This window comes from Haliaeetus leucocephalus, unplaced genomic scaffold (genome assembly GCF_000737465.1).
Source record: "Haliaeetus leucocephalus isolate CR32 unplaced genomic scaffold, Haliaeetus_leucocephalus-4.0 Scaffold110, whole genome shotgun sequence".
Lineage (NCBI taxonomy): Eukaryota > Metazoa > Chordata > Aves > Accipitriformes > Accipitridae > Haliaeetus > Haliaeetus leucocephalus.
In genome coordinates, this window is record NW_010972546.1 from 654,035 (window position 1) to 664,759 (window position 10,725).

General features: G+C 45.4%; 1 protein-coding gene across 1 annotated transcript in view; it reads left to right on the top strand.

Annotated features, from left to right (window-relative positions):
• Positions 1 to 7,693: 7,693 nt before the first annotated feature.
• HOXB9 (homeobox B9) overlaps positions 7,694 to 10,725 on the top strand; it is a 4,266-nt gene continuing 1,234 nt past the window's right edge. The window contains exon 1 of the mRNA XM_010585499.1: positions 7,694 to 8,201. Within this exon, the coding sequence (XP_010583801.1) occupies positions 7,694 to 8,201 (508 nt within the window). The remainder of the gene's footprint in view (positions 8,202 to 10,725) is intronic.

Consider the following 10,725-nt stretch of genomic DNA (forward strand, 5'->3'; position numbering starts at 1 on the left):
ATCCCCTGGACCGCACCGGCACCGGGAGCGCAGCCGCCGGGACCCGACTCCTGGTCCCGGGTCTTGGTCCTGGTCCTAATCCTGGTCCTGGTCCTGGTCCCGATCCCGGTCCCTGTCCCGGTCCCCCCCTCCCCGAACCCGGCTCAGCCCACTCCACCGCCGGCCCCCAGTACCGGGCACCACCGGGGCAGGGGTGATGGTTTCTTTGTTTAAATCCCCGTTTAGAGGGACCTTTTGCGAGACAACGCAGTCACGCCCCGAATCAAGAGCTTATTAAAGGTCTAATTAGGCTGCGGCGCCTCTCAGAGGCTAAAATCCCCCTCCCCAGCGCCAGGCAGCCCCGCATTAGCAAACCCCTCCGTATGCCCAATAAAGTTTGTGTCTCGCATAAAAATATACACCTATAAATAGACCCACGGCTATAAAGACATAGAAGTGTGTCTTATTTTAGTGGCTGTGATCTACACCTCCGTGTAAAGGGTAAAATGCGGGTTTAGGGAACACAAAAGAACTGTGCCCGGCTCATGAGTTTCATCGCCCCCATCGATAAAAGAAGTTTATTAAAGGCCCTGCTGCACATTCACATTTGTCGTTTCGCTTGGCAATGTTTATAGGGACCGGGATGGCGAGCGGATCCCTGTGGCTTTTCCTATGGAAGTAAAAATAAGCCGGACTTAGCCATAGGGGCTGGATATTGAATATTTAGTCACCGAGGAGCTCCTGCATCTCGTAGGATGCCCACGTCTTTTGAGACTGAGAAATGCCAAGCCGCGGTCTGTACGCGCTTAAGTGCGCAAAGGTGCGCGGCTGATGCTCGTGGCTGGGCATGGATCTGTAAGTTCATCAAATTGAACATCTTCAGACAAACTTGGGCGAGGACCAACGGCTGGGAAGTTCACGAAATAAAAGGGTTTAGGTGGTGTCAGAAATGCCAGCAAGAGTTTCACCACATCCATCCTCTGCATCTCAATGTGTTGCACGTGGGAATATGCTGATTTAGGGAAAAAAAAACCCACACACAAAAAACCCCCCCCAAACCAGACCAAAAACTATAAAATCCGTGTGAGAAAGGAGGAGTGCGGAGAGCTCTGCGTGTCAGAGTGTGTGCTTGGATGGAGTCCACCCATTCCACTTTCTGCAAACTGGAAGCCCGTAGAGTTGTGTGTGTGTGAGAGCAATCAGCTCATGGAAGCGATTTTCCCTTCATTGGTGTTTCAAATATGCATAAAAACAAGTTTCACATGATCCAGGCCACGGCTAAATAAGCCTGGGACTGGATCTCCCTTCGAGGTTTGAAGAATTAAACTTTGATACCATATCCAGGCTCTAAACCACCATCTGCTGATACTTTTTGTGGCCGAGGGGATTACTTGGATTTCAGGGTTTTTTCTCCACTCGGAGTGGTAAAAGAAAACGAAAACAAACAAACAAAAAGCTTGTATGGGTTTGAAACTGGGGAGCGCTTTATTCCCGAAACTGGTGATTCTTGTAGGCGTAGAGCCTATCTCGCCTATAAAACAAACAGCCGCTCAAGGGGAGGAGAGGGAAAGTCAAACAGCGTAAAATAACTCGGAGTTTTCTATCTAACTCACAAGCCTTGTGACTCTTTCCTTAGAAACAACGTGCTGCTTGTGCCCTAACTCAAAGCCCTTAAACGGAAAAGGACAATCTGGGAAAGTTAATCATAAACTATTCGGTAATAATGTCCCCATAGGCAACCACTAACCTGCCTTGTAAATGTCTGGGCTTCTGATTTTGATCTCCCTCCTACCCATGTAAATACAGGAAACAAGGGCCAGGGAGGAGAATGGGGGACACGGAGCTGGGAAAGATCAGAATCAGGCCCGGGGGGTCTGTATTGCTGCCTGAAAACGGGAATTGGGACTCATTTCCCAAGGGTTTTGGGAAAGAAGGAGCGGGGAGAGGAGGGTGCGGTGGGCAGGGGGTCCCGCCTGTCCCACAGGCACGGCTGCCTCTGGAGCGGTTTGTTTCTCTTCTTTTCCAAATTAGAAAGATAGGAGTGACCTTACCTGGAGAAGCAGCTCTGTGGGGATGGCTAGAAAAATTATCCTCCGCGTAGTAATTGCCTGATTTGCGACACGCTGCCCATTTCTGCCCCTCCAGGCAAGGAGCAACTGCGGTTAATGCAACACATTTCCCCCAAGTTGCTCTCCCCCTGCCAAGGTCCAGCCTGTCTGATATTACCCCGACCCTGGATGAGTTTTAATTACGGGCAAAAGTGTTGTGAGAAAAGCCTATCCTAAAGAAACTCCCCCCTTTTATTTTACTGGGGCTCATGCTACGGGTTTTCTGGAAACAATTCTATCGCAACTTAATTCTTGTACCTGTGCTTGTGTTTTCCCACCCTCTTCCCCTGCCTTGAGTGGGAGCGACAGATTTCTCACCATCACGGGCTGTTACTTCCCTTCCTCCCAGACTAATGCGATTTGGACGATTTTTATTTTTTTGGGGGGGGGGGGCGTCCAGTCATTTCGTGGTGACCCCAAAGCAGAGCCAGGGGAATCCGTAGCAGTTACACCAGCAACTCCCGGGGTGTAAAATCTGCAGCAGCCGGAGCGAGGCAGGCGCCCAGCTATTTCATGGGAGTTGAATATTATTTCAAGAAGGGAGGCGAAGAGGAGGGCTGGGGGGGTGGGGTGGGGGGGTGGAAATTAGTCTAGTAGCCAGAATGTGGGTTCCCGAACAACAATCAAACTTTATTTTAACTTTCTCTCCTTCCAGCTTCCCTTTTCAAATGCACATACGCTTTTACTTTACAGGGGAACTAAATGCTTTATTAACTGCTGAGATTACAAACCTCATTTGGAATTGGGGTTTTTAGCCAGAGTATACTTTCGGTCCTTGGAAAATTGCCCACATGTGTAACTTGTTTTTGCTTCTCTTCAGACAAGGAATTCCCCCCCCCCCCCGCTCCCTCCCTCCTCAGCACTTACGGATTTTTAACAGACGGCAGCATTCAAACTGAGAGCTAGCACAGGAAATGGCAAAGGTAGATCCTTCGGCTTTTAGGCTACAGAAACTTATTTCACTTTTTTTTTTTTTTTTAAAAGGTTTTACTCTTCAGGAGGGATTTTTTTTTGCTGCGCTTTCGTGCGTTTGGAGGCGTCCGTGACTGAAGTTTCTTTCATAACCTCTTAGACCTGCCTAAATGTATCATTCATAAATTATGTTTGCTTTATGCTGAGGTTTTATTTCTGTTTCCTGACAAAAAAAAAAGTTATTCGCTTGTTGTTGTTGTGATTATCCCTATTATTGTTATTATTAGTACAATTTCGGAATGTTTTATATCGCCTAAAATAAACGCTCAGCTCTTTGAAGGCTGGGTTATCTCAGAATCTGGTCTCCAGACTCTCCATAGCCATGAAGTTCACTCTCAGCTTTTATCCTCTCTTAGCTTATCCTTATCGGCTTCCAAACCCAAACTGAAGAAGTAAATATGCCTCAAGTAATGCAGGTTACACCCCGATGCCATGTCGGCCTCTTGGTGTAAAGATCCTGGTGGAACCCCCCCATCCTGCCCTGTCCGTGCAGCAGGACGGGGGGAAAGCTCCGCACCCCCAGGTCTCCCCCACCTTCTCCATATCAGTGATAAAGAGGCAAAATCAGCTGGAAGAAGGTACCAGTTCTAATAAACGATAACAACAGTCTTTAAAAAGTGGTTAAATATGTTTCCGGTAAGAAATGGATCATCTGCATTTTTTCTTTCTTATGCCAAAACTTAATAAATCAGTAAAAGGTGGCAACTGCACAGGCTTAAAATCTGCATATTTTGAAAATATTTTGTATTTGGTTGTTTTCAACTTAGAAATGCCAACCCAAAGAGCTGTTTGTTAAGGATGGATTTTGGCAGTTGTGCATTTCAAAGCACTATTTGGAAATGATTCCTTCTCTTCACAAACAATAAAGATTATTTATAAACAGCATCTGAATTCAGAAGCCTCTGGCTTTCCATTGCAAGCTGACAATACTCCGAATTTTTCCTCACAGCCAAATACACTTGGCGCTGATTCTGAAAGCAGGAAAAAGTTTCCACTTCGGACTTTTTTTTTTTTTAATAACTATTTCCAGTTCCACTTCCCTTTACCAACTCACAACAATCACATATCTAAAATTAATCCAGTTTGCAAACCGAGCAAATCTCGCACATCCTGCCTCCTCTCTCCCAAAGATTCATCCTTCTAGACTTTTAGACTCTGCTCCGAGGTCACTTTCTCCTTGACTTTTCCTTCTGCAAGATTTTTTTGCAAACAGAAAAGCTTTTCATGCAATTTCTGATGGCTTCTATTTGGGGCTTGAAAATATAAACGCCTATATAGTGTCACCCGAAGCAGGCAGCACCGCACGATGTGGTCTTTCCAAGCGGGCAGACCTGGGATGAAGCTGTAGTTTGCCTTAAGCCCCTCTCAGAAAAGGCTACAAAGAGATGAGCTATGGGGATATGTATAAAAAATAAACTACTGAACAAACGGAAACCTCCAGAGGAGCAAAAGCAAATGGATTTTGCAGATCTTCTTGTGAGGTTTCCAGTCACTAGGGATCTGAAACCCCTTGGTTTCTGCCTCACAGCCACGCTCCTAGGAGTCTTCTTGGTTTAAATTTATATACTACAGAAAATTATATACTCACATGCTGACATAGTTCATCATTATTTATAGGAGGCGCACCAGGATTTTTTCCAAGAATATATTTATTACAGGTAAGACATGGCCAATCTATCTAGCAAACAGAGAACAGGTGTTTTGCTTCAATTAACGTTCAATAATTTCATCTATACTTATTCAACACCCTGCTACCAACACGGCTGTTTATCCATCAGTTGTATAAACACATTTCCATGTGCCAAGCGAGTTTAATCTCCACAACACACTTAAATCAGCCTTTTCCTTTCCCAAGCTCTCATAACATTTGCAGAGTCCCTCCGAATCTCTTGTGAAATAGTCTGATTTTTAAAAATCATTTCTGAAAGGCAATAAAGCCGAGAAATATGACAATGTGAGCAACCAGCTCGTATTTCACGTCTGATGACACAGGGTCTTTTCATTTCCAAACCTCCCCAACTCTTAAGGAAGTTAAAAGAAGGGGGGGGGGGGAGAAGGAGATAGAAATGTGAAAAGTTGGAAAAAGCAGGAATTTCCTCCCCCCCCCCATTTCACACAACCCCTGTTCGTGTGAGATGCACTGGAGAGAGCAGCGATCCTGCCCCACGCTGCTCACTGGTAGGGGATTTCTCTGCTTTCACCGGTTTAAACGCGAAAGGGGTGAAGTGGAGTTACTTTGGATTAACCCACCCCCCCCGGGAAGGAGAGGAGACTTTGCAGGTCAGTGGGGAGTACTCACCTGGGGACATTTACCCACGGCTGGCTTGGCAAGGTCTTAGCCCAGAGGTTGGCGAGGGCTCCCCAAACACTCCTCAAACCTCACCTTGGCTGGAGCCTGCAGACTGAATCTGCTTCTCCAGCACAGGGAGGATTTTGAGCTGCTTGGGGGGCTCTTGCTACCCTGATGGATGCAAAAACTAAAAATAAATCTGACCTCCGGCATTAAGCTCCGGTTCTCCTTGCCCATCATCCCAACCCTCTCGATTTTTTTATTTATTTATTTATTTATTTTTAATGAAAATGGACAGCTTCCTAATAGCGCCTCATTTAGAGGAGCTTTGGTCCTGGACATGGGGAAACGTGTCCCTCCATCAGGCTACAGGGCAGATGCTCATGGAAAAGCACCGCTTATAGGAATAAGGGAAAATCTAAGACTTCGAGTGTAGGTTTTTAAGCGCCTTCACAGTCTTCCAGTACCGATAAAACACCTCTGATAGCAATTTCCCACATACGTTTTGTGTAGGCTTGGACATATGGACACACAGGCGCGCAGACTCTCATACAGACAGAGAGAAATGCGAAATATATTTTTCCTTCATTTCAGGCGGCTATTAGCACCCCTCAGTGTTATTATTAGGCTATTAATACAGACTTCCATCTCTATACACTTCAGGAAGGATTCGCGATGATTTATCATTCCTAGAAATCTCTTTGCCCTTCACTTTAAATATCCTTCAGTGGTGGGGTGAGAGGGAGAAGGGCGGAGGGGTAATAGATTAAAGGAGGCGAATTGATCCATACTGTTACAGCTGAAGTCCAGAGAAACAATTTTGCCGTAATCATAGAGAGCACCTTTTCCTTAACCAACATTTACGACGCCATCGGAGCATCTTGCAATAAACGGATTTATCATCATAACTTGGTAAAACTGACCCCGTTACCCCCCATCATTTGGGCTGGGAGCCGCACCGAGCTCTAACCCCGTGTCAATCATTCCTTTCGGTGGAAGGAAAAAAAACCAAATCGTCGCGTTTTTCGAAAACACAGGGAAAATGCAAGCGGGGGGGGTGGGGGGGTGGGTGGATGTTGTTTGACACGCACACACACCGTGGGCACATACATGTGAGGTGTGAGGGGGGGCACGGTGACTGAAAACACGAGGGATTCCTTTTTTGCCCCCTTTCTTTTCCACAGGCAATAAATTCAAGGCTATAAAAATCAAAGAAAGCTAATGTAAGTTTTATTAAACTATTTAACCATCACAAGTTTAAGGCATTCTGTAACAAAGCCGGATCAGTGGCGCACTGTATTTTACTAGCCTTGTAAAGTTAAATGAAGGCTTCTGATTTCAGCAATGTGGGAAACTATTTTAGCCCAAGCAAAGCGACCCTGAGATTATGCCGTGAAACATGCGAACATATGTTCATATACAGAGGTATTTGAAAGATGTTTTTATATATATATATCTCTAAGCATAAAGTCGAAGGCAGGCTTTGGATGTATACAGGGGTTGCGGCTCGGCAGCTTGCTGGTCAAAGTTGCAATGCCACGTCCGTGCCAGTGACATTTTAAATTTCATATTTACCCACGTTATTTCACCATGTTAACAATCCATATTCCCACCCCAGCTGGTTAATTATTTATAACACCCTCCCCACCACTCTGGCTACCTAGATCCATCTTTTTCTTTACAAAACCACATATATGTTTGTGTTTATGTATATATGCCTGTAATGCCCGCACACATGTGTATGTATATGAAATCCCGGGGGGGGGGGGGGGCAGGCGCGCCTTGGTTTGTACTTATTCTCTGGGTTTTTTGCTATCGTACTCTGGAGCCCGAGTGGCAAAGAATAGCTTTTATCTCTATTCCCCCATGATGGTTATTAAAGGGAAAGCGAGCACATCAGCATCTTTCTTTAAAAAAAAAAAAAAAATTAAAAAAACCCCAACCTCCCTCCCCTTCCGGACCCCCCCCCACCCCCCCAAAAAAATTTCAAGAGCAAATCTAGGAAGGGATATTAGCCCCAGCTCTGGCCGTTCGGTGGCTTTTCGAAACTCCTGACGTTTTGCAACATTGCATAAACATAAAACAATCCATCCTTGATATGGAATGCAAGGGCGGATGACAGCGCAGCGCAGCCCCCTCGGCTTCGATTGATTTACGCCGAGACTGACGCTTTATCAGGCACACGAAAAAAGTTTGACCAATCATTTTGCTGGGAGCTCACAACACAGCAGCCCAACTGTACTTTGTTGGCTGGGAAGTTGGAGAAGGGGGTAGAGTACAAATCTAGATCTGTCCTATATATTTTTTTCCCTTCATTGAACCGTGCTTTGTATGATGTCTGAGAATGTCCATTTCTGGGACTCTTAGCAATTATTATGTCGACTCTATTATAAGTCATGAAAGTGAAGACTCGCCTTCAGCTAAATTTTCATCTGGGCAATATACAAGTTCCAGGCAAGCTGGGCACAATGAGCATCTAGAATTCCCCTCCTGTAGTTTTCAGCCAAAACCTCCAGTTTTCAGCGCCTCCTGGACTCCTTTGAATCCACATTCTTCTGGTACCCTTCCTGCCGTCTACCATCCATATATTCAACATCAAAGCGTCCCATCTGATAGCAGGTATCTCCGGAGCTGGCTGGATCCAGTACCCAGAGCAGAGAACCTCCCCGGGCAGGGATCTGTTAAGGCAGAGCCGCTGCTGGGCCGTCCCGGGGATGTCCATAAACAGGGAACACAGGAGTACAATTTAGAAACTTCTGCTGCAAGGGAAGGGATCGTTTCCAATCAAAGGCCCAGCTTCGAGGACAATAAAGTTTGTGAAGGAAGCGAAGACAAAGACAGGACAGATCAAAGTAAGTTATAAAAGTGAGGAAGTAAACAGTATAAAAGCTGGAGGAGGTGCAATAAAAGGGGACAATGCTGCGTAAAGTTTAAAATCAGGGCTTAAAGAAAAGTCTCAGCTTGCCGATGCCAACCTAAGGGGAGAGGTGGGGAGGGGAGAGGGGTGGCATTGTCTCTGCCGGTAAATAAAAATAAAAATAAAAATGAGCGTCGTCTCTGAGCTTAAACAGAGTCCAGAGCGGACAAAAGCTGGAGCGAGGCATCCTCTTTCCTCCAGAGCGCTGGCTCCGGCAGCAGAGACCACTTTAGTAAGCGGGAGTAAATCTGCGCGGGTGCGGTGGGGAAGGGACGGGGGGAGCGGGGAAATGTCGGGGAACAAAGGTGGGGAAAGGGGAGCCGAGGGTGGCGGTGGGGGAGAAGAAGGAGAACGGGGGAAAGAGGAGAAATTACGGAGGAAAAGTTCACGGGGGGGGGAAGTAAAGAGCAGCGGGGGCTTTTCCGTGCCCGCCGCTCCGGTGTAGCGGGGACGGGCTCGCTCCCCTCCGCAGCTCCTCGCGGGTTTGGGGGGGTCGTGTCTTTTTGGGTTTTTTAGTAGTAGTCCTCGGGTTTGTTTCTTTGTTTGTTTAAGTGTTTGTTTATGAAATGCAACCGTCCAAGGGATGAATATTTCAAAGCCACGCTCCTTCCTAGTTTAAAAAAAAAAAAAAAAAGGGGGGGGGGGGGGCTTCCAACTTAATTAGCTTTTATTTGTAATGTAGCCAGATTGGGGAAACAGTTAAACTTCTGCATGTGCTTTTCCGCGAGCTGGCTCGTCCTTTTTTTCCCCTGAAATATAGAAAAAAAAAATCACTCGCCTTGAAAATATTTAATAAAGCTATCAGTAATGCTATTAATAATACTATTATTAATAATAATGATAATAACGGTGATAATAATAAGACTAATGCAATGGCGTTTAAGTAAGAAAGAATCAGTATCTTCACCTCGTGCCGATCCGGCTGGTACCTGGTTTCCATCTGAAAGGTAAACCGGAGCCAAAGCCCGAGCAGGAGGCAAAGAGAGAAACTTGGCTTCACCCCCACGGTAAATATTTTGCAGTGAAAGCCGAAGTTTTCCAAACTGGCAGCGGAGCAGCCCCCGCCGAGGGTAGAACTCCTCGGAGTCTGTGCAGGACGCACTGACACAGTCATTCTTTTTCCCCTTGAATTAACTTCTATCCCCCCCCCCAGTCAACGTGGAACAGCAACAGAGATTGCCATTGCAACCGTACGATTAAAAATACAGTATATTTTCGTCCATCACGATTTCCTCCCCTCCTTGTGCAGGATGTTATGGTGACTTTTTTTTTTTTTCCTATCATTTAACTTGCACGCAGACACACAGGCACACACACACTCACACACACACAAAAAGAAAGTCCTATTCTATTGTACTGGGCAGAGATCCAGAACAAACTGCAACCGTGAGGTGAATGATTTGAGAGAATTAAATATCCAGGTTCTGTGCTCAATGTCCCTGAAATTGAATATATAAAAATCTTGTCCAAGAAAATGTTATTAAGTTATAAGTCAGTGCAGGGACCCGCACGCTAAGAGGATGCTGTGTGGTTTCTATGGCATGTGGTTACGACGCATATTTTGTTTTAAATAATAGTTTAATTTGGGCTGATGTTGAGAGCCTGCCAGGGCTGGAAGACGGAGCTGTTTTGCAGAAAGTACTTCCACCAATTTCCCTGACTCTTTCAATTTTTGAAAGTATTTCGTAATAATGAATCTCCACCCTGTGTATGGCACAGGGATCTGTTAATTTATTTGCTGGATTTTAAAGAAAAGCTGCGCCAGAACCTCTTCCCATTCACTTTCCTGTTTAGGGATTTGTGTCTAGTGAATAGATGAAGCAACACTGGCGTTTAAAATATCTTATATTTTAACGATCCAAAATATGACCGAAAAACAAAACCAAACCGAATAAAAATCCGTTATGGAGCAGAGCCCTCCATTGCCATTAAAGGATGGGTAGCAGGATTAACAGTATCAATTATTAACAGCTTTCTTCCTCTTTAATATTTAATTCTGCATATTAGATCAAGTCAATTACATTAAGGAAATAGCCGTGCAAATTTGTAAGAGGCAGTACTTACAGGGGAAGATTAACCGGATTATTTTTTAAAAATATTCAATATATTTCATTTTACGTAGAGGAAACGTTCTGATGGCGCGCGCGTGTGTGTATGTATATATTTATAATGGTCCATTTAATTGGTGTAAAGGTTTATGGCTTCAGTCATAATTTCAGAGGAGGCAAAGGAAATAAAATAGAAATACGTGGTCTGTCTGTAACCCTTCATTTTACTCTTTCCCGCCTCTCAGTTACCCAACGGTCAGCTAATATTTGCATGTGATTAGCAAATGCTCTATTATTTACCCTAAACCCACTTCACCTTTGGGTGCGACCTTCACCACTGTCGTGTCTGTGGGGGTGGTTTCTGCTCCCAAAATGTTGTTTTCTCCCCCCCCCCCCCCCCCCCAGCGGGTC